The sequence below is a fragment of the Onychomys torridus genome, chromosome 5 (genome assembly GCF_903995425.1).
Source record: "Onychomys torridus chromosome 5, mOncTor1.1, whole genome shotgun sequence".
Lineage (NCBI taxonomy): Eukaryota > Metazoa > Chordata > Mammalia > Rodentia > Cricetidae > Onychomys > Onychomys torridus.
Window position 1 is genome coordinate 38,990,196 of NC_050447.1, and position 24,373 is coordinate 39,014,568.

The 24,373-nt window shown below is 42.2% G+C and overlaps 1 protein-coding gene across 2 annotated transcripts in view; it reads left to right on the forward strand.

Moving 5' to 3' along the window:
- Positions 1-24,373, forward strand: part of Pdpr (pyruvate dehydrogenase phosphatase regulatory subunit) — a 48,362-nt gene that overhangs the window by 6,375 nt on the left and 17,614 nt on the right. Inside the window, exons 2-11 of one of the 2 annotated variants that reach the window (XM_036188159.1) lie at positions 2,962-3,236; positions 5,248-5,381; positions 13,484-13,565; positions 13,660-13,823; positions 16,135-16,256; positions 16,960-17,077; positions 18,038-18,187; positions 19,181-19,373; positions 22,175-22,299; positions 23,445-23,600. In XM_036188159.1, the coding sequence (XP_036044052.1) occupies positions 3,013-3,236; positions 5,248-5,381; positions 13,484-13,565; positions 13,660-13,823; positions 16,135-16,256; positions 16,960-17,077; positions 18,038-18,187; positions 19,181-19,373; positions 22,175-22,299; positions 23,445-23,600 (1,468 nt within the window). In that variant the 5' untranslated portion in view covers positions 2,962-3,012. Of the gene's footprint in view, positions 1-2,961; positions 3,237-5,247; positions 5,382-13,483; positions 13,566-13,659; positions 13,824-16,134; positions 16,257-16,959; positions 17,078-18,037; positions 18,188-19,180; positions 19,374-22,174; positions 22,300-23,444; positions 23,601-24,373 lie in introns of those variants that run through there. The other variant, XM_036188160.1, reaches the window with a different exon arrangement.

Sequence of the window (24,373 nt, forward strand, 5' to 3'; positions counted from 1 at the left end):
AAGATTAAAAAAAAGAAAGAAAGAAAATATATCACAGACCTGCTCACAGATCAGTCTGGTAGGGGCATTTTCTCAGTTGAGGTTCCTCCTACCCAAATGACTCTGGCTTGTGTCAAGCTGACGTAAAACCAGCCAACACAAGGGTCTTTTACAAGCATGACCAAGTGGTAATGGTTGATAATGGAATAGGGAGGGCAGACAGTAGAACAGGGCTAAGATAATGTGTAGCATTGTCTTCTCCAGGGAGAGCTGTGTTTTCCTTTGGAACAGGAGGTGGAGAGGGTTTAGTAAAAGGGTGGGTATTTAACTTGGAAATGTGGGCTAGAGAGTCCAGTGGAGAATTTGAGATGAGGTTGGGTTTATAGATAGAAACTGGTTGTATGAAGATTAGATTTCAGAACAACTGCTCACATAGAGAAGTTTTTATCTTTGTTGTTGTTATTTTTGTCTAGGATTTTTTTTGTAGCACAGGCTGGTCTGCAATTCAGAATCTTCCTGGTTTAGCCTCCCAAGTGCTGGGTGATAGTTATGGGTCACTGTACTGTACCATGAACCTTGAGATAGAACGTAACAGGAAGCCAGAAGTGATTTCTCTGTGCACCCTGTCTGCCCAGTTCTGAGTGCTAGAGAGATGGCCCAGTGGTTAAGAGCATTGTTGTTTACTCTTCTAAGGTGCCCTGGTTCGATTCCTAGCACCCACATGGAGGCTCACAACCATCTGTAACTCCAGTCCCAGCGGATCTGGTACCTCTTTTAACCTCCTCAGGTACCATGTAAACATGTGGTGCATAGATATACATGCAGACAAAACACTGATATATAAAAATAAATCTAGGGCCTGGAGAGATGGCTCAGAGGTTAAGAGCACTGACTGCTCTTCCAGAGGTCCTGAGTTCAATTCCCAGCAACCACATGGTGGCTCATAACCATCTGTAATGAGATCTGGCGCCCTCTTCTGTATACATGATAATATATAAATAAATCTAAAGAAGGTGTCATAAAAAAAAATCTAGGGGTTGGAGAGATGGCTCAGAGGTTAAAGAGCACTGGCTGCTCTTCCAGAGGTCCTAAGTTCAAATCCCAGCAACCATATGGTGGCTCATGACCATCTGTAGTGAGATCTGATGCCCTTTTCTGGCATACATCCCAGAACACTGTATACATAATAAATAACTATATCTTAAAACAAATCTAAAAGACATTTAAGAAATGTAGTTCTGAGAGTGCTCTCTGATGGTGTGCATGTGTCGTTGGCCTTAGAGAACATGGACCAATGGAGAGTCTGTAAATCCAGATGCTGGTAATGGAGGTGGTGGCAGCTTTACTAGCTGCTCTGATTACCACATGTCTGCCGACCTGCTCTTTTTTTGTTTGTTTTGTTTTGTTTTTCAAGGCAGGGTTTCTCTGTGTAGCTTTAGAGCCTGTCCTGGAACTCGCTCTATAGACCAGTCTGGCCTCAAACTCACAGAGATCCTCCTGCCTCTGCCTCCCAAGTGCATGTGCACCACCACTGCCCAGCATGTCTTAAGCTCTTTAATGCTGGCATAGTCTGCCAGAAGGTCAGCCTTTCATTTCTTGAGAGTTAAACAGTTCTCTGTATTCCTATTAGATTTTGTTGAAACTCCCCCCCCCCCCCCCAGCCAGTAAGTAACTTCTTGTATACTGGGCCACACCAGATCAAATATGCAGTCTCTTGTGGTTGGATTCTTCCTTCAGGTCCTATTACCCAGCATTCACTTAATTCCTTATTGCTACTCTAAGCAGATAGGATAGTCAGACTTGTTCTGTTGTCTTTAGTGTGTGTGTTTCCTATGTCTTTGTCTCTGTCCAGACTTTACTCTTCCAAGGCTGAACTTAAATCCTACTTTCAGTATGATCCTTTTCCTGATGACCTTAGTCTTTACCCTTTTTTTCTTTAGCCTATTAATATTATCTTGTAGAAATATGTATGACTTAGCCAGGCAGTAGTGGCCCATGCCTTTAATCCCAGCACTCAGGAGGCAGAGGAAGGTGGATCTCTATGAGTTCGAGGCCAGCCTGGTCTACAGAGTGAGTTTCAGGATAGTTAAGGCTACACAGAGAAACCAAATCTCAAAAAAACCAAAACAAAACAAAACAAAAAAAATGTATGACTTGCGTGTAAATGATAAGGTAAAACCTCTTTCCTTCTTTCCATGGAAAAGTGGCTAATAATTTAGTCTTTACTGCTTCCTTTCAGGCAATCCCAGGCCTTTTTTCGCTGGGTTCTAGGTCCTGACTCTTCTCTTCCTAAGGACTCTATTCTTTGTGCATCTCCCTGGCTCTTCTGCTGGATTACAGATATTGAACTCAAGTATAAGGCCCTGTGGCAAAGTGCCTCTACCCACTAAGCTATCTCACTGGCTCTTATTCTTTCTTTCTGTCTATGTCTCTCTATCTGTGAGTATCTATCTTTAGACAAGATCTCTTACCCAAGCTGGCCTGGAAATCTCAGTGTAGCTAAGATGACCTTGGATTTCTGGGGATCCTCCTGTCTCCACCTCTCAAGTGCTAGGATTATAGGCTATGCTGCTAGGCCCAGATTAGACTTCTTTATTCTTGTTTTTTGTTTGCCTGCTTGTTTTATTTATTTTGTTGTTGGTGTGTGTGTGTGTGTGTGTGTGTGTGTGTGTGTGTGTGTGTGTTAAACAGGATCTCCTTATGTAGTCCTGGCTGTCCTGGAACTTTATATGTAGAACAGGTTAGCTGTGAACTTACAGAGATTCATCTGCCTTTGCTCTAGAGTTTAATTCTCCTCTGGGATTAAAGGCATGTGCCACTGTGCCTGGCTTGCATTTATTTATTTGTTTGTTTGTTTATTTTGTTTTGTTTTGAGAAGAATATATGTCAAATGAGTGGCTACTATTCTTTGTTAAATTCTTTTCTCATTAGTCCTACGAACTGAGTTAAATGGAGTGAAAAATGTTTTTTTTTTCTTTTTAGTTTGATCTTTGGATCTTCTCAGCTGAGTGAAAACGTATCTCCTAGTTGGTCATGCTTTACAGATTGCTGTCGATTGTCCAGAGACAAAGAACTGGCCCAGGATGGCAGACGTGGTCATCAGCAAGAAGCAGCACATCAGCTGCCGAGGCACAGTCCATTGCCCTGCCTGCCCAGGCTCAGGTGGTCATCTGTGGGGGTGGAATCATGGGTACATCCGTGGCCTATCACCTCTCCAAAATGGGATGGCAGGATATTATCCTTTTGGAGCAGGGCAGGTAAGGATCACATTGGTCTGTCTTGGGGTTTGGCTGCAATAACAGTATAGGGCTCCTTCATTCCGTGTCTTTTCCATAATGTCAGACCTGTAGCTAATCTAAATGTTGTACATGAGTGTGAACAGACCCAAGGTGAAATCTGCACTGTGGTTAGATATGTTCTAGCACTTATGTTTTCTGCATTTTAGAGGCAGCAAATTTCAACAGTGTCTTAAAATGACATGTATTCATAGCCCAGCTCATCTTACTCTCTGATGTCATCCTCTTTACACAGCACAGCTGCATTCTATGCTTATGAGCTGAACAGAAGGGACTACATTCTACCCATTTTCTTATATTAATTTTCATTTAATTCAGCATAATCTTAGATTTACTGAGCTTGAGAGACAGTCCAGCAAGCCGGGCGGTGGTGGCACACACCTTTAATCCTAGCACTTGGGAGGTAGAGGCAGGTGGATCTCTGTGAGTTCGAGGCCAGCCTAGGCTACAGAGTGAGTTCCAGGACAGGCTCCAAAGCTACACAGAGAAACCCTGTCTCGAAAAACCAAAAAAAAAAAAAAAAAAAAAAGAGAGAGAGAGAGAGAGAAACAGTCCAGCAATTAAGAGCACTGGATACTCTTCTTCTACAGGACCCAGGTTTGGTTCCCAGCACTCATGTGGGAGGTCATAGTCATCTGATCTGTAACTCTAGTTCTAGGGGATCTGACACTCTTTTCTGGTTTCTATGGGCATAAGGCATACATGTGGTATGCAGATATATGTAAACAAAACACCCAAACACAAAAATAAATAAATTTAAAAATGACTATTATAATGTAAGGTATATATGTGTGTGGATGGTTCTTTCCTCTACCTTTTTTTTTGGTGGGGGTGGGTAAAGTTTGTTTTAGTTTGGTTTGGTTTGGTTATTTTGAGACAGGGTTTATCTGTGTAGCTTTTTGGAGCCTGTCCTGGAACTCACTCTGTAGCCCAGGCTGGCCTCGAACTTAGATCTGCCTGCCTGCCTCTGCCTCCCGAGTGCTGGGATTAAAGGCATGTGCCACCACCTGGCTATGACTTTTTGTTTTTCTTGAGACAGGGTTTCACTGGATGTCCTAGAACTCACTCCGTAGACCAGGCTGGCCTTGAACTCAGAGTGAGTGCTGGAATTAAAGGTGTATACTACCACCACCCAGCAGTCTTTTTTTTTTTCTTTTTTCTTTTGGTTTTTTGAGACAGGGTTTCTCTTTGTAGCTTTGCACCTTTTCCTGGAACTCACTTGGTAGCCCAGGCTGGCCTCGAACTCACAGATCCTCCTGGCTCTGCCTCCCGAGTGCTGGGATTAAAGGTGTGCGCCACCACTGCCTGGCTTTTTTCTTTTTTTTAAATTGTGTGTGTGTGTTGTGTGTGTGTGTATGATATGTGAGTACAGGTGCCAGAGAGCATCAAATAAAGTTGGAATTAACAGGTTGCTATAAGCTACTGTGTGGGTGCTAGGAACCAAACTTGGGTCTTTTAGAATAACAGCAAGTTCATTTAACCACTGAGCCATCTCCCCAGTCCTTTATTTTTTGTTTGTTTATTGTTTATGTGTATGGCTATTTTGCCTATAGGTATGTCTCTATAACACATACATGCCTAGTACCTTCGGAGGCCAGAAGAGGGTGTTGGAAACACCTTCTGGAACTAGAGTTACAGATGGCTCTGAACCACTGTATAATTGCTGGGTATCAAATCTAGGTTCTCTCCAAGAGCAACAAGTGCTCTTTAACTGCTGAGACAGAGCGTCACTGTTGTTTTGGCTGGCCTGGAACTCAGAGAGATCTGCTTGTCTCTGCCTCTAGAGTTGTGAGATTAAAAGCATGTGGTACCATGCCCAGCTGGAGTTCCAGACTCATTGTGAGCCACCCTGTGGGTGCTGAGAATCAAACTGAGTCTCTTGTAAGAACAACCAGTGCTCCTAACCTGCTGAAACATCTCTAGCCCTAGATACACGGGAGTCTTTCTAACAGTATTTGCATCTGTGCTGCAGGCTGGCCGCTGGCTCCACAAGGTTCTGTGCTGGCATCCTAAGCACTGCTAGACATTCAAGCATTGAACAGAAGATGGCAGACTATTCAAACAAGCTCTACCATCAGTTAGAGCAAGAAACAGGGATCCAAACAGGTAAACAGATAATCAGCTGTTTATTGGTCTTCTTGTCTCCAAACCCTTACTCAGTAGTTGCTGTTTGGTCCTATACTCTGTTTAATCTGGTGATGAAGACTTGTGTTTGAGAATTTGCCTTCAGCCAGGGTATTCCTTTGGGCAGGTCATGTAGCTTGCCTTCAACTTCTTTACCTGTAGAGTGAAGAAATTACAATCAGTATCCCAGGTCATTTTCAGAATCTATAACTTTTTTATTCTTATTTTATTTTTTTGGTGGGAGTGCTTGGTATTGAACCCAGAGCCTGAAGACCCTATCATTATTGTCATGATAGGAAAGTTTTCCTAGGCCATTTAAAAAATATATTTCACTCATTTAAGTATAGTAAGTGGCAGCACTTAGCTCCTAAGCAAGAAAGAGAAGGGAAAGAGCAAATGTTCAGGTCTTAGCAGTTAAATCAACTCAAAAACTTAACCAATAAAATATAGAAATAATATTATATATGTAGTTCAGGGGAAAATAGCACTATATACATGCATATATATTAGCATTAGTGTTAGTGTTATATTATTAGTGTTAGTAATAGTATTAGTAGAGTACTAAGATAAATAATACTCTACTAATACTGGGGACTGGTGTGGAGGCCAGTCAGGGGAATGTAAGGAGAATGAATTTTTTTTCAAGATTTTAATATTTATTTATGTATATGAGTGCTTTATCTACATGTACAACTTTATGCCAGAAGAGGACATTAGATCCCACTAGAGATGGTTGTGAGCCAGCATGTGGTTGCTGGGAGTTGAATTCAGGACCTTTGGAAGAGCAGGCAGTGCTCTTAACCACTGAGCCATCTCTCCAGCCCCAAGAATGAACTGTTTTAAGGACAGGAATGCCAATAAATAGTATGATCCCACTTGATGACGCAATGGGAGAAGGGACTATTAGTTGGTACAAAATTGATGGATTATCCAGAAACTGAGTATAGTTCAGTTTTCTGGATAATGAAATGAAATGTTGTTGTTTTGTTTGCTTCTAGTCCCTGCCCTGTGGGAACATCACCAGACTCCCTGTGGGGTAACTCAACATGGCCACCAAGGACTTTGAAACGAACTCAGTAAAAGTAGTTTCTGCCATGTTGTTTTAATTGAATTTTTCTTTCTTAATTTTTGGCTTTTTAACACAGGGTTTATCTGTGTTGCCCTGCTGTCCTGGGACTTGCTCTGTAGACCAGGCTGGCCTCAAACTCAGAGATCCACCTGCCTCTGCCTCCCAAGTGCTGGGATTAAAGGTGTGTGCCACCACTACTCAACTAAAAAAATTTTTTTAAAGATTTATTTTATTTATGTGTGTGCATGTCTGTGTCTCTGTACACATGATATGTACCCTCAGAGGCCAGAAAAGAGTGTCAGCTCCCTTGTCTACAGGCAGGACAAGTGAGAGACTCCATTTTGGTTGGATTGAATCTGATGGCAACTCTGGTGCTTGAGTCAAATATTAACTAGAGTTTGAGTCAGATGTGGGTCTGTAGAGTGAGCAAGCGTGGAGCACTGACTCCCAGTCCACTGATTGAGTTTCTAGTATTTTGATGAGTTTTGTATTATTCAGCTGGATAGATTTGAGGAGAATTAGGATCATAGACTTCATTTTTTATGTCAAGCTAGCCTAGGATGAGTTCTAGGTCACAGTCTAGAACCCCTTATTGACTTGTCTTTTATGCTTGTGAGGCAGCAGAAAGATGGGGAATAGGGAAGCGTTAGGCCGAGGAGTGTAGGGTATTGCCTTTAGCCTGCTCTTTTCCTTGTAGTGTGCCAGTGTTGCAGTGGAAGGAAGCTTGGGAGCTTCAGTGGTGGAGATTCCCTGTTAAAGAGTGCACATGGGCTGAGTGAGGTGGCTCAGTGGGTAAAAATGCTTGCTACCAAGCCTGGCGACCTGAGTTCAATACCTGGGACCCACATGGTGGAAAAAGAGAATTGACTCCTACAAGTTGTCTTCTGACTTCCACACAAGTGCCATGGCACACATAAGCTCCCTCTGCCAAAAAAAATAAATAAAAATGTAGTAATTCTTAAAAAGACAGAGAGCAGTGTACATGTGTAAACTACCGTGGTACTTGTTTTTTTTTCCTCTATTATTTGTGTTTGTGATGTGCATGCTATGTATGCAGTGGTCAAAGGAAACTTCTACTTCGTTGAGGCAGGGTCTTGTTTCTGCCGCTCTGCATACTCCAGGTTGGCTAGCTCACCAGCTTCTGGGCAGTTCTCCTGTCTTCACCTCCCATTTTGTCCTAGGAATGCTGGACTTGCTGATGACAGCCACTGAATTCAACTTTTTGTGGGTTCCAGGAATTTAACTCAGGTTACCAGGCCTGAATGGCAGGCACTTTACAACCACTGAAGCATCTTGCCAGCCCTTGGTTTGTTTTTGTTATTAAGGCTTAAGACAGGTGTGTAATCTAAATTTAGCGAGAAGAATATGATCTTGAATAAGATCCTCTTGCCATCTTTACTGGGATTAGAGATATGTGCCATTCACAACCATAGTCTTTTCATTGGCATGTGACAGAATTTTATCAAGTAAATGGAATCAATATGACTGAAAACTAATAGTTTTTGGGCAGGGGATGTAGATCAGTGGAAGAGTCTTTGCTTGGCATATGGGAAGCCTTGAGTTTGGTTCCTAGCAATGAAGAAACTAAGAATTAAAACTTGGTTTTTACTGAGTGATGTAAGATGGCTGAGTAAGGTGCTTGCTGCCAAGTCTGATAACCTGAGTCCAGTTCCTGGGTCCTATATGGTAGGAGAGAATTAACTCTTGCAAGTTGTCCTCAGAGCTCCATGTGTAGTCTGTGGCATGTGTGCATCTACATTAAATAGAAATATATTTGAATTTTTAAGACAGGGTTTCTCTGTTGTAGCCTTAGCTGTCCTTGGCTGTCCTGGAATTTGCTCTGTAGACCAGGCTGGCCTCAGACTCACTGAGATCCACCTGCCTCTACCTCCTGGAATTAAAGGCATGTGCCACTACCACCTCGATAAAGATTTATTTTCATTTAAAAAAATTACGAGTATTTGGGCTGGAGAGATGGCTCAGAGGTTAAGAGCACTGTCTGGGGGTGGGTAAAAAAAAGCACTGGCTGTTCTTCCAGAGGTCCTGAGTTCAATTCCCAGCAACCACATAGTGGCTTACAACTGTCTGTAATGAGATCTGATGCCCTTTTCTAGTGTACAGGTGTACATGCAGATAGAGCACCTGTTTACACACAAAATAAATAAATAAATCTTTTAAAATTGTGCATATTTATGTATCTCTGTGTAGGTATGCGCACATGAGTGCAGGTTCCTGCAGAGGCCAGAGAAGTTGGATCCCCCGGAGCTGGAGTTACAGGAGGTTGTGAGCCACCTGATGTGGGTGCTAGGAATTGAACTCAGATCCTTTGGAAGAAAAGTATATGTTCTTAGCTGTAGTCATCTCTCCAGCCCTTAATAATATTTAAAGCCACTATCTGCGATTTTTTTTTGCAAAATAGAAATACAGAAAATAAAACTACTGAGATTGATAGGTGTAAAACAGGATACAGCTGTCGCAGTCAGGAAGGGTAGTGACATTTGTTAAGTCTCAATTTCTATAATTTTGGCTTTAAAAATCATATTTAGCTGTGAGTAGTGGCATACACCTTTAATTACAGCACTCAGGAGACCGAAGCAGGTAGATCTCTGTGAGTTCAAGGCCAGCCAGATCTACATAGTGAATTTCAACATGATAAGACCTGTCTTGAAAACAAATAAACAGAAAAAATAATATATTTATTTTAAAGATTAATTTTTGTTTTATGTGTGTGTCCTGGTCACTGTTGTATTGCTGTGAGGAGACACCATGACCACGGCAACTTATAAAAGAAAGTGTTTAATTGGGAGCTTGCTTACCTTTCAGAGGGTTCGAGTTCATGATCATGGCAGGAAGCATGGGGGAAGGCAGTACTGGAGCAGTAGCTAAGAGCTTACATCTGATCTGCAGGATGGAGGCAGAGAGAGTGTGAGATTGAGCCTGGGGTGGACTTTTTTAAAACCTCCAAGTCCAACCCCAGTAATACACCTTCTAATCCTTCCTAAACAGTCCACCATCTGGGAACCAAACATTCATACATGTGAGCCTGTGGGGACCATTCTCATTCAAACCAACACATTCTATGTGTCTTGCTGGCTGCATTGTGTATGTATGTATATGTACTATGTATGTGTCTGGTGCCCATGGAGGCCAAAAGGGGGTTTTGGCTCCTGGAACTGGAGTAAGGGTGGGTGTAAGGCAATATGTGGGTTCTTAGAACTGACCACAGGTCCTCTGCAAGAATATCAAGGGCTCTTAACTGCTGAGCCTTCTTTCCAGCCCCACTTTTGAATCATTTTAACATTTGTATACTTAGATACAAAATCTTGAAGGATAGGAAGAAACCAACAGTATTTCAAGTGAGTAACTATCACCTAAAGTAAGGTAAAATAATTAGCCTAGGGAGCTTCGGACCATGGAATGTTTTTTATTTCTGTGTTTTAAGCCAGGGTCTTACTGTGTTGCTCTGGCTGGACTGGAACTTCTAGGCTCCAGGGACCCTCTTATTATACCAGCTTCTTGTGTATCTGAGATTATACATGCATCACATTATGTCCATTTTCACCAGGGTGTTAAACTGTTTCCTCTTAGTCTAAAGACAAATACATTTGATACAAATTGATCCTTAACTAGCAAGTTCGTTTCCTGAAGAGATGTAGACAGTTCTGTTTTTTTCTATTTATCCTGGGATTCAGCAGATGAGTAATATATGATAGTAACTGGGGAATAAATACAATAAGGATAAAGGATAAAGGCTTCTCAGTGTTGGAGGAGGGTGTATTACTTGTGGGAACAAAATGCCTGACAAAAGCAACTTGAAGGGTTCCTTTTAGCTTATGGTTTGAGGGTACCCACCACCGTGGTGCAGAACCCATGGTGAGAGGAGCAGGAGGGACTTGTCGGCTTGTTTTCACAGTTAGGTAACAGATGGATGTTGATGTTGTGCTTGCCACCTTCTTTTTAGTCCATCTGTGGCCCCAGCCCATGGGATGATGCTTCCACCTCCCTAGAAATGCCCTCACAGATACGCCCAGATGTTTGTTTTCTAGGAAATTCGAAATCCTGTCAGGTTGACAATCAAGAATAACTACTAGGTTACAGTTTTGAAAGAAGCTATAGCTCATGCTTGCAATCTCAGTATTTGGGAAGTTATAGCAGGAATGAATAGTGGCATGAATTTCAGAACAGCCTGCATTAAAGAATTAGACTCTGGGGGCTGGAGAGATGGCTCAGAGGTTAAGAGCACTGACTGCTCTTCCAGAGGTCCTGAGTTCAATTCCCAGCAACCACATGGTGGCTCACAACCATCTGTAATGAGATCTGGTGCCCTCTTCTGTATACATAATAAATAAACAAACAAACAAACAAACAAATAAATCTTTAAAAAAAGAAAAGAATTAGACTCTGTCTTAAAAATACAGAACAGGGGGCTGGAGAGAGATAGCTCAGTGGTTAAGAGCATGCACTGCTCTTCCAGAGGACCTGAGTTTAGTTCTCAGCACCCACATAGGAAGCTTATAATTGCCTGTAACTCTGGCTCCAGGGGATCCAACACCCATGTCTGGCCTTTAGAAGCACTGTGTTCACCTTCACAAACACAGACACAGAATTGAAAGATAAATGGCCAGGCAGTGGTGGCACATGCCTTTCATCCCAGCACTTGGAAGGCAGAGGCAGACAGATCTCTGTGTTTGAGGCCAGCCTGGTCCACAGAGTACCAGGACAGCCAGGGCTACACAGAAAAACCCTTGTTTCAAAAAACAAAAACAAGCTGGGCAGTGGTGGCGCACACCTGTAATCCCAGCACTTGGGAGGCAGAGGCAGGTTGGATCTCTATGAGTTCGAGGCCAGCCTGGTCTACAGAGCTAGTCCAGGACAGGCTCCAAAGCTACAGAGAAACCGTGTCTCGAAAAACCAAAAACCAAAACAAAACAAAACAAAAAAGTGAATAAAATCTTTAAAGAGAAACAAACAGGGCTAGGGACATATTTGCATCATTTGGAATTCTTGCCTGTCAGTCATGAAGCCCTGGGGGTGATCCTTAGCACTGCATAAACCAGGCATGCTGGTACATGCTTGTAAATTCAGCACTTAAGAGGTAGATGTGGGAGGATCAGGAATTCGGGGACAGCCTGGAATACTTGAAATCTTTCTAAAAGAAAGAGAGAGAGAGAGAGAGAGAGAGAGAGAGAGAGAGAGAGAGAGAGAGAGAGAGAGAATGAATATGAATGAGTGAGTGAGAGCAAGCGAGCTGGGGAGCACTCACTGGTGAAATGGCTTAGTAGATAAAATTTCTTGCAATGCAAGACTGACAACCTGAGACCCCTAAGAAAGTTGTCCTTTAACTTCCACATGCATGCTGTGGCACTTGTATATATCTACTCATATACATCAAGTACACTCATTAATAGCAAATTTTTTGGTTTTAGTTTTTTTAGTCTGGGTCTCATGTAGCCCTGGCTGTCCTGGAACTTGCTCTGTAGACCAGGCTGGCTTCAAACTCAGATCTACCTCTGCCGTCCAGGTGCTAGGATTAAAGGCATTAAAGGTTCAGCTATAAAAAATTTTTTTGAGACAGGGTTTGTCTGTGTAGCTTTAGAGCCTGTCCTGTACTTGCTCTGTAGAGTAGGCCGGCCTCGAACTCACAGAGATCCTCCTGCCTCTGCTTCCTGAGTTCTGGGATCAAAAGGCATGTGCCACCAATGCCAGGCAAAACATTTTTTAAGAGGGGGAAAAAAAGAATGTGGAAGGAGGTGGACCAGAGGTGGCATTGGGTCTTGGTTTCAGAAGACCTTCCCACCCAAGAGGAATCAAAACTTATTAAATAGCTTAATTCCATGAAACTTCCAGCTGCAGATAGCCTAGGGACATAGAGAAGAGGAATGAGTTATCTAGAATGTTACTGCCTCTGCAGGATGTGAGAGTCATTCACCCACCTGCTCAAGACTGAACGTTCTAAGAAGGTCCACTTGGCTGTTTTTACATTACAGCTTGTTATTTGGCTGTACTGGGGAAGGAGTGGGAATCTGTCTGGTGACCAGTGTTAAGAATGGCTTTTACCAAAGAATGTACTCCCACCAAGGCTAAAAAGGAAAGAGGTAAACTATCTAAAAGGGATAAAGAGGGAGATGAGTTCTTGCCCTAATAATACTTGTAGCCATAGTAGCTTTCATTATTATTATGAATGCTTTTTTTAATTACTTATTTTTATTTTATGTTCATTGGTGCCCCACCTGCACATTTGTCTGTGTGAGGGTGTCAGATCTTGGAGTCACAGATAGTTGTTAGTTGCCATGTGGGTGCTGGGAATTGAACCCGGGTCCTCTAGAAGAGCAGTCAGTGCTCTCAACCACTGAGCCATCTCTCCAGCCTATGAATGCTTTTTATATATGTTAGAATTCTATTTGACTCTCACAAAACTGTGAGCTGTCGTTATGTCTCTGGTATATTTTAAATTTTGCTAGAAGCCAAAAGGAAGCAAATTCATTTATTCAAGGATAGTGAGTGGAAGCCCTAGGATTCATTATTGAACGAATCCTGATTGGTCTTATAATAAAAACCTGGAGGCAGATATTGGCGTAAATGCTGAAAGATCAGAGAGACAAAAAGGAACAAGCCACTAGAGATAATTCTCAACACTACCGAACCCTTAGGCCAGAAGGAAGGCAAGATCCTGTCTCCATGAATCCTCAGACTGAATGTCTCTGAGTCCTCAGCAAAGGGGTGCTGAACTAGTCTCCTCCCTCCTTATATTCCTCTCTCTGCCCAGCCATATCACTTCCTGTCTCAACCTTCCTAGTGGTGGGATTAAAGGCATGTGACTCTCAAGTACTGGGATTAAAGGTGTGTGCTACCACTGCCTGGCCACTGTGTTTAATCTAGTGGCTGGTTCTGTCCTCTGATCTTTAGGCAAATTTTGTTAGAGTACAAACAAAATATCACCATAATTCATAATAGGTCTAACCTATAAATCTAGTGGATTCCTCTGGACTGCTCACTTTATTGACTTTTCTTATAGGGTACTTAAGGACAGGCTCAATCTGTCTGGCCCAAACTCAGGATCGGTTGATCTCTCTGAAGCGTATCAACTCAAGGCTGAAGTATGTAAGAGACTAGATACCCCTCCTGACTTTACCCACTTTACCTCTGCCAGAGAGCCCATGAATATTTTTACCCCCTTGTGTTCTGTGGCAGTGTTGTAGGTATCCCTTCTGAAATCATCTCCCCGAAGAAAGTGGCTGAACTTCACCCTCTCCTCAATGTGCATGATCTGGTGGGGGCCATGCATGTTCCTGAGGATGCAGTCGTATCCTCTGCTGATGTGGCTCTTGCCCTGGCAAGTGCTGCCTCCCAGAATGGTGAGTGGGGGCTTTGTGTTTTTTATTTATTTATTTATTTTTGTTTTTTTTCATTTTGTGCATGGGTTTGGGAAGAAGAAGTTATCTAAGAGTGTATCATGATAGGTGACAGAAGTGACTTAGGAGTAGAGAAATATCTTCATTGGGATATTCAGTTTTCTAGTTTTGACCACTGTACTATATTTTTCAATTGATCCATTGGGTATTTTTGTCAGTGTCAATTTTTTTTCTTGTTCTAAGGAAGTACTTGTGCTGATTAATACACATTAGACTTATGAGAGTCCCTGCCCCTGAATTTGAGACATGCCAAGGCTAGAGAAACATTTGAGAGTTTAACATATAGCTTAAATGTGATCCAGAGTAAATCAGAGAAAGACTTACTAATGTCTAGAGTGTTACACACTTTATGATTCATTATAGTGCTGGGGATTGAACCCAGGGCTTTGGGCATGCCAGGCAGGTGTTCTACTACTAAGCTATATTCCTTGCCTTTGATTTTTTTTTTTTTTAAAGTAACGTTTCACTATTAGCTCAGGCTTGCCATGTAACCAAATCTCAGACTCCCAAGTGCTGGAATTACAGGTGTACGTCACCACACTGTGCTAAGGTGTTTTTTTGTTAATAAGACCTTAACTTTTTTTTTTTTTTTTTTTTTTTTTTGGTTTTTCAAGACAGGGTTTCTCTGTGTAGCTTTGCGCCTTTCCTGGATCTCACTCTGTAGACCAGGCTGGCCTCGAACTCACAAAGATCTGCCTGCCTCTGCCTCCGAGTGCTGGGATTAAAGGTGTGCTCCACCACTGCCTGGCTTAATAAGATCTTTATTGACAGATAATTCACATAGTATACAATTTTCCTGTTTGCACAATTTGATAGACTTTAGTCCAGCATCCTCATAGGCCCATGACAACATCACCATTTCTGTTTTAGAACATCGCTTTCCTTCAATTTCTTTCTTTCTTTTTTTTTTTTTTTGAATTTATTTTTTGAAGGAGGGAGGAGGTCTTAAATACAGGCTTACAGCACAATGGGAGAACCCCAGAGGGCAGAAGATTGCTTCCGATGTTTTACAATCTTGCATCTAAGCTGTTAATGCCCAATATGCAGGATACACAGACAAGGAACTTCCCTTTAGCATTCAGGAGGGTGGAACCCCGCAGGGAATTAACATAGGGAGGATATCAAGGTCAAGGTCAGCAAGCAAGGCAACAATTACCCAAAATGGGGCCCAGGGCCCTATAGGTCCCCCCCTTTTACTAAAAAATGAGCTTCTGACTTAGGTTGCGTGGGACATCAGCAGGTCACCTTACCTGTCACGGATACACCTGCCCAGGCCACACAGACGCTCTGTCTTAGGTTGGTGAGCACCCCCAGGCATTACCCGTCTCTGAATACTCATTATTATACAGGCTCAATCATGTGTAAGCTGCAGAGTTAACTTCTGCCAAAGATCTCAAAGTGGTGCTGGGCTTGGAATCTGTGAAAAGACCAACAGAAGTCCTAACCCACCCATAGCTGGTAGGCTAAAGGCAACTGAGCCATTCCCTTCCTTAACGAGCCTTACTGCAAATTGGAGTCCTTGTAAGAAGGTATACCAAAAGCAAATGGAACTTGAGTTTGTAAATTTATATCTTTCAAAGCCCATCGAAATGTATATAACTATTGATTTAAATTTGTCATGCCCAGTAGAATGAAAGATTAACTAACTGGTAAGCTACTTTTGCTGCCAGGGTCTCCACTGTGCTGGCTGTAGTAACCAGTTACGAAATGGCAATCCCAGAAACAGTAGTAGCGGTGGTCGTCATTGTTATAACAGCAACAACAGCAGCAGTGATGTCAAATTCTCTTCTGAAGCGTGTGGGTATCCAAGGTTTTTTTTTTTTTTAAAAGATTTATTTATTTATTGTGCATACAGAAGAGGGTGCCAGATCTCATTACAGATGGTTGTGAGCCACCATGTGGTTGCTGGGAATTGAACTCAGGATGTCTGGAAGAGTAGTCAGTGCTCTTAACCTCTGAGCCATCTCTCCAGCCTGGTTTTGTTTTTTAATTAAAGCATTGACTCAGTTTCTCCAGTCCCCTTTGGAGTGGAATCTGCTTCAGAGACTTTAATTCTGTAACATCAAATAATTTACCTTCTTCCCCTCAACAGAGTTTCTCTGTGTAGCCCTGGTTGTCCTGGAACTTGCTCTGTAGACCAGGCTGGCCTTGAACTCAGAAATGTGCCTATTTCTGCCTCTGTGTGCTGAGATTAAAGGTGTGTACCACCATTGCCCACTAATAACTTACCTTCTTTTTCTTTATTTTGATATAGGTGTTCAGATTTATGACCGGACGAGTGTTCTTCATGTATTGATCAAGAAAGGTCAAGTTACTGGTGTGGAGACAGATAAAGGACAGATTGAATGCCAGTATTTTGTTAACTGTGCTGGTCAGGTAGGTTGGTCATAGTAGTAGGTTTCTGACTTTAATTTGGACTGTTTAGTACAGTGATACAAGGTAATCATTTTATTGATTAAATAGATATCAGTACTACATTTCTTATTTGGACTGGATAATCCAGAATTGTATTGTAAACCAAAACCTATACTTAGTTCTCAGATACAACTTTCCACGCTGGGTAAAGTAGTGCCATCCTAGTCAAAAGACCACCAAATACGCATCAACATGAATCCATGGTTTTAGAGCTGAATTTATATGATGTTACATTTCATTTCACAAACTCAAATATAACATCAGAACCATGAATCAATCCAGTTTCTAGAATGTAAGCTGCCTCTACTTCGGAGGTAGATTGGTCACCTGCTTTCTACTCTACAGTCATAAGGAGATGTAGGAAATACTTTCTGCTATATAAAGTTTATTTAATAATTGGCATTTTGGGTTTCTAGTTGGTAACAAGCATTTTATTCATAAGGCTTCTTTTGACTGGAAAATCTTCTTATTGAAAAAAATAACTTTATGCTTTAAAAAGTGTCGTGGTGCTCACTGTTCAAAGACTTGAACTAGATAAAGAGGCTGAACTTGACTTCCCGTACCTGACACTGTAACAGGAGCACTTAAGCCCCTTGAAGTTAGAGGTTGAACTTGCTCACTTGTGTTTCTGTTCCTCTTCCCACCCACGAACTGTCCATTGTAGTGGGCATACGAGCTGGGTCTGTCCACCGAGGAGCCAGTTAGTATTCCGCTACATGCCTGTGAACACTTCTACCTTCTGACTCGTCCCTGGGACACCCCTCTGCAGAGCAACACACCAAGTGAGGACTTTTTTTTTTTTTTTTTAATAATTTTATCTGCTTGCTGGTATTCTGTCCTTTGAAATGAAGACTTTTCATTAAGGACACATTATGCCTAGAGGAATTCTTTTCTTTTCTGGAGCATGTTACAGGGAGGTGGATCCAATTTTAACTTTTCTCTGATTATTTCTTAGGAAAGATGGCCAAAATGAAAACGCCAATAAGGACTTTTTTATTGTTGTTGTTTTATAAGCTAATTTTAAGCCCTAATAGAGGTCATTGAGAATTAGGAATATAACTTTTGCATTTTTAACTTGAATGGTATCAGTTGTAGAAGTGCATAGGTAGGCTATATACATAGATAGTTTAATGGTTACAAACCTCTGAAGGGAGAACAGGTGGGTTTTGTTTTATTTTTGTTTTTTTGAGGCAGGGTTTCTCTGTGTAGCTCGGCTGTCATGGATCTCACTCTGTTGACTTACTGGGCTGGCCTCGAACTCAGAGATTCCCCTGCCTCCCGAGTGCTGGGATTAAAGGTGTGTGCTTCCGCCTCCACCGCAGCCACCGGCTTTATTTTTTGAGATGAGCATCTCATTGTATAATCTTGGTTGGCCTGGAATTCACTTTTGTGGGCATGGAGGCAGAGGCAGGCATGTCTAGCTTAGAAGGCTTTTGATACCATTTTGGATAATGAATTCTGCACTTCCCTTTCCTGTTAAGACTTTGGCTAGGCACAGTGATGGTAAGTTTGGTTGTGAGATGTTGGCAAAACTTGTAGGTGCCCAGTAATGTTTGGGATAATCAGAGAAACCATGTTCTCTGTAACCCTGAGTGGGACAATCATCTTCAAAACTAATGGTTGACTGTATTTGTTGGATGCTGTACTGTTTGTAAAGTTCTGTTTCTCTCCATCTAGGAATCTGGCTGGTCTCTAACCTCTTGTTTTTCTCTTCACCCTATTTCCTTGTTTCTCTTCTTCAGCTATTGTGGATGCTGATGGAAGAATTTACATCAGGAACTGGCAGGGTGGCATCTTGTCTGGAGGCTTTGAGAAGAACCCAAAACCTATTTTCACCGAGGGCAAGAACCAGTTGGAAATTCAGAACCTGAGGGAAGACTGGGATCACTTTGGTATGTGAAGTAAATTATAGCAACAATACCTTCTACTTTTCTAAGATGTTATGTTTTTCAAGGCATTTTCATGAATAGTTCTTTATCTTTAAGACAACTCCAGGAAGCACAGTAGTAATCATGAAGAATAGTCTAATTTGCCTCATCTAAGGATATGGTTACTGGTTAGATTCAGGGGTCTGCGTTCTATGTTTAATGAACTTGACTCATCATTTATTTACTTAAATCACTGCTGATACTTTAGACTAGAAGGGAGACCTTCCCTTGGTAAGACTTACATGAAATTGAAGAGGTTTCTACAGAGCTGAACTATTGGCCAGGTATGGTGATATTTGCCTGCATGTAATCCCAACATGTGGGAACTGAAGCAGGAGGATTGTGGAAGTAGATTTTTTGCTAATGTGGTCCTTATGAAGTCTTTAAATAACTTTTAATTGTCTTTATTGAATAATTATTGTAGTTACATGGTCATAAATGGAAAGGGTATGAAAAGATACCCATCTCCCATCTGTGATAGACTTTTAAAAAAATAAGCTACTGCTTATGGGAAACTTTCAACCCTTGTGCCCATCAACCAGTTACTCCTGTTTCCATCCATTACTGCTCTTCCATGGGACAGTGGCCAGAGATAGCACAGAACAAGGTGCAAACCTAGGGAAACACTGTCTTTCATGGAAACATTAGGTGGTCTGTAAGACCTTTCCCACACACCCTGACTCCTTTGAGATTACTGCCCATAGCCTCATGTATTACTTTGTTCTGAGGCTCCTTGCCTTTGAAGAGTATGGTTTTTCTTACTCTGAATGCCAGGCATTTTGCAGGTGCGTTCTGTAATTCCACCAAGCTTTCTTTTTTCTGATAACTGACCAAATGACTCTTAGGAAAATCTCCCCTAAAGGATTTTTTGGAAGGAGGAGTAAAGAGTATAAGAACTTGAAAAAATTTACTTCCCTAAAGGTGAGGACTCTGTTTGGGTTTGTTTTGATTGCTCAGAGCCCCTGTTGAGTTCCCTCCTGCGTAGGATGCCAGTATTGGAGACTCTGGAGATTTTGAAGTTGGTGAATTGCCCTGAGACCTTCACACCAGACATGAAGTGCATCATGGGCGAGTCTCCTGTAGTACAGGGCTACTTTGTCCTGGCAGGGATGAACTCTGCTGGCCTGTCGTTGGGTGGAGGAGCTGGAAAGTAAGTCTTTTTTCCATAGAGTCACCTGTGGACACCTCAGCTTGCCAGGTTTTTCCCTTTCAGATTACTCATTGTTAAAATGTTCTGTAACCAGATAGTAATGTTGATAGTAATGACTTTGGGAAGCTTTCCTCATATTCCATAAATCTTACTATATAAAATACTTTGGGAGCACGTCATTTAGTTAGTCACAGACCCTGTGGAAATTTTTTTTTAACTTTTCAGTTGTAACAAATGTTATTGTTTTGACTGTATAAGGTTAGAAGTAGCCAGGTATGGTAAGTGAATTGGGCAATCAAGCTAGGCAGCTAAAATTTTAGTTTAAAAATAGGTACTTATTAGCTGGGGATGGTGCCACATGCCTTTAATCCAGCAGGTGGCAGAGGCAGGTAGATCTCTGTGAATTTGAGGCCAGCCTGGTCCATGATGAGAGTTCCAGGCCAGCCTTGGCTACATGGTGAGACCCTGTTTCAAAAATAAATAAGCCAGTCACAGAAGGATACAGATACTGTACAATTTCATATATGTGAGGTACTTGGAGTATAGTCTTGAGAACAGAAAGAAAAATAATGTTTGCTGGGGAAAGAGAAGGTGGGGAGTTACTGTTAAATAGGTCTGGTGTTTCAATTTTGCAAGATAAAAATGTGTTTTAGAAGTGGATTGTGGTAGTGTTTACACAGTAGTGTAGATGTACTTAATTCCACTGAATCACACACTTAAAAATAGTTAGTCAGTTGTCTTTTGCTGTATCCTATAATCCCAGCCCTTGGGAGGTAAAGGCAGGAGGATCAGGAGTTCAAGGTCATTTTCAGCAGCATAGGAGACCTTATTCTGAGGTTTTTTAAAAAAAACAGTTGATCATCTGGCTATGCTGACACATGCTTGTAATCTAAGCTCTTAGGAGCTGAGGGGGGGATTACAGTGAGTTTGAGGCCAGCCTGGACTACACTGTGATTTCCATTTGGCCTGGTTTAAGAGAGTGAGAAATTGGGGCCAGTCATGGTGGTGCATGCCTCCAGCACTTGGGAGGCAGAGGCAGGAGGATCTCTGTGAGTTCTAGGCCAGCCTGGTCTATAGATTGAATTCCAGGACAGCCAGGGCTTTTATACAGAGAAACCCTGTCTCGGGGGGGAAAAAAAAAGTAAGAAACTGTTTTTAAAAACCCAAGAACTGCCCCAAAAGAACGAATTTGAATTTGTTATATATTAAAATATATTTGTATATATTTTATGCTAGTAAATAATACAATAGATTTACCTATATGTATTTGATTCATTCTGGCATACCTTCCTGGGGCTAGCGTGGGCACTCTTAATTTGCTGAGCCATCTCTCCAGCCCTTCTAACTCTAAATGTCTTTGTTATTTGTAGGCTAAATGAAATTTTTTCCTAATTGTCATAAAACAACAATTACAAAAAGTCCAGATATAAATATACCTGCTCGTTCAGGATCAACTGTATTTCATCATAATTAAAGTATTTTTCCAGGGACCATGGGGAGCTGGTGAGATGACTGAGTGGATAGAGGAGCTTTTTGCACAAGCCTGGCAACCTAAGTTCAATTTAGGAATCTCCGTAGAGGGCGAGGGAGAGAGCAGTTATCCTCTGACCTTCACTAGAGCCAGCTCCCATCATGAACACACACACAGTAAAAATAAAGGAACAGGGTGGGAATTTAGCTCAGTGTTAGAGCGCTTGCCTAGCAAGAGCAAAGCCCTGAGTTTGATCCTCAGTTCAAAAAAAAAAAAACCAGAAAAATAAGGGAACAAAATTAAATCATGAAGTCAGTATCTTTGAGTGACTTACCAAATGACTCTGAAAACAGAAGTTACCAGAAACATTTGGAGCAAAGACATGGTGAGATAACTATGTAATACCCTCCAAGTGACTGTTATAAAAACAAAACAACCATAAATTTCCTCATAGATATGGCTTATATCTTGAACATGCTTAAGGGATCCTATTATTAGAGTTAAAATCTTCATAATGATGCTAGAGGGATGGCTCAGCAGTTAAGAGCACACCTGCTCTTCCAAAGGACCCAGGGTTCAAATTCAGCCCCCAAATGGCAGCTTACAACCATCTTTAATTCAAATCTCAACAGATCCAGTGCTCTCTTCTGGCCTCTGCAAGTACCATTTTTCTTGGTACATTTATATGCAGGCAAAACGCCCATATACATTAAAAACAACAACAAACCCTCAAAAGCTGGATGTAGTGGCTCTCACTCGTAATCTCAGCTCTTGGGAAGCAGAGGCAGGCAGATCTCTGTGGGTCTGAAGTTAGCCTGGTCTACAGAGTGAGTTCCAGGACAGCCAAGACCCTGACTCAAAAAAAAAAAAAAGTGGTTTTATGAATGAGAACAGTACTTGGATCCATGTTTGTTCATTTTATGTGCATTAGTGTTTTGCCTGCATGTATGTATGAGGGCTTCAGATCTGGAACTGGAGTTACAGACAGTTGTGAGCTGCCATGTCGGTGCTGGGAATTTGAACCTGGCTCCTGGAAGAGCAGCCAGTGCTTTTAACTAATGAGCCATCTCTCCAGCCTAATTCCATTGGTTCTTGCCACACACACACCCCCATAGGGCAAAGCTACACTTTCCTGGAACTCACACTGTATGTAGCCCAGGCTGGTCTCAGACTCACAGAGATCCGCCTGCTTCTGCCTCCTGAGTGCTGGGATTAAAGGCATGTGCCACCCCGGCCCAGCTTCTATTGGTTCTTGATTGTATGATATTATTTAAATTGTTCTCTGTGTATCATCTGAGGCCCAACAGCTTTTTGTCTCCATTTTAAACAGGTTCCTTGCTGAATGGATGGTATATGGTTATCCCTCTGAAAATGTTTGGGAATTGGATTTGCAGCGCTTTGGAGCCCTCCAGAGCAGCCGCACTTTTCTGCGCCACCGGGTCATGGAAGTCATGCGTAAGTGTACCTTTATTCTAATTGCATCGCACTCAGCAATCTTTGAAGTGGCCTGTTTTCTCACTCAGGGATTTCCCTTAGCTGTCTAATAACTACTTGGAATTGGGTTTCTTGTGTGGCTATTTCAGGTCTGAGGATAGGGACTTATGTCCCATTTGACACTTAGGAACATTATCAGTATATAGGACCATGCTTACCTCTAGAAATAGGAAAGAATAGGACTTGCAGCTAGTATGTAGCAGTGCCCTGTGTCTAAACCCAGGTCCTCTAGAAGGACAGCCAGTGCCCAAAACTGCTGAGACTTCCGTTCCAACCCCACCCCACCTTTTTTTTTTAGTGGCATGGGAACTGAACCCCAGCCTCATGCATGCTAGGCAAGTGTGTAGCTGCCTCATCCTTCCCTTTGTTTCGAGTTTTTACTTTGAGAAGGGCCTTGCTAAGTTGCTGTCCTTGTCACTGTTCTGTTGCTGTGGAGAGACACCATGACCAAGGTAACTTATAAAAGAAAGCATTTAACTGGGGCTTGTGCAGTTTCAGAGGGTGAGTCCATGACCATTATGGTGGGGAGCATGGCAGCAGGCAGGATTGGTACTGGAGCAGTAGCTGAGAGCTTACATTTTATCTGCAAGTTGGAGGCAGAGAGAGGGACACTGGGCCTGGGGTAAGATTTTGAAACCTCAAACTGCCCCCCCACTCCGGCTGGAGAGATGGCTCAGAGGTTAATAGCACTGGCTGCTCTTCCACAGGTCCTGAGTTCAATTCCCAGCACCCACATGGTGGCTTACAACCACCTGTAATGAGATCTGGCATCCTCTTTGTATACATAATAAATAAATAAATAAATAAATAAATAAATAAATCTTTAAAAAAATAAAAATACCCCCAGTGACATACCTTCTCCAACAAGTCCACACCTCCTAATTCTTCCCAAAACATTTCCACCAGCTGGGGACCTAACATTCAAATATATGAGCCTATGGGAGCCATTCTAATTCAAAGCACCACAAGGCTTGGCTTGGCTGGAACCATTGGATGCCCAGATAGTCCTTGAATTGGAAGTTCTTCTACTTGAACCACTCAGGTCTCTGGGATTGTAAGCCTGTGCTGCCAGGCCCAGCTGACACACTGTGTGTAATCTGTTCTAGCTCTGATGTATGATCTGAAGGTTCCCCGTTGGGACTTCCAGACTGGGAGGCAGTTACGTACATCTCCTCTTTATGACCGGCTGGATGCTCAAGGAGCCAGATGGATGGAGAAACATGGATTTGAGAGGCCAAAGTACTTTGTTCCACCCAATAATGGTAAGAAGTGTCTGCTGCTGTCTGTCTCTTCATTTTGAGACAGAATCTCACACTTTAGACTAGAACTTTGTATTTTGGGATGGCTTTGCATCCTCATCAGTCCTCTTATGTCAGCACCTTAAGTGCTGGGATTATAGGCACAAGTCACCACACTTGGCTGTGTGTGTGTGTGGTGTGTGTGTGTGTGGGTGTGGGTGTGTGGTGTGTGTGTGTGTGTTGTATGAATATGTGCCTAGGTGTATGTGCACTCTTGTATAGACCAGACATTGATGTCAGCGTTTTCTCTATTATTCTCCACCTTACTTTTTCAGACAGATTTTTCTCACTGAACCTGGAGTTCACTGATTGCCTAAACTGGCTGGCCAGGAGGCCCACAGGATCCTCTTGTCTTTGCCCATCACTGCTGGAATTATAGGAGTACACTGCTACACCTAGCTTTGTATGTGTGTGTTTGTGCTGGGGACTCAAACTCAGGTCCTCATGCTTGCATAGGCACTTTACTGAACCAATTTCTTCTACCCCCTTCTTAAAACTGGTAATTAGTAAGTGCATATAGCTAGAATGTATTCCTGGAAGAATTAAAAAACAAAATCTTGGGGGTTGGGGATTTAGCTCAGTGGTAGAGCGCTTGCCTAGCAAGCTCAAGGCCCTGGGTTCGGTCCTCAGCTCTGAAAGAAAAAGGAAAAAGAAGAGAAAAGAAAAAAAAAAAGTCTTGTAGGCTATAACAAAATATGTGAGGGACTCTTCAGTATCAAAACTCTTCTTCTCACCTT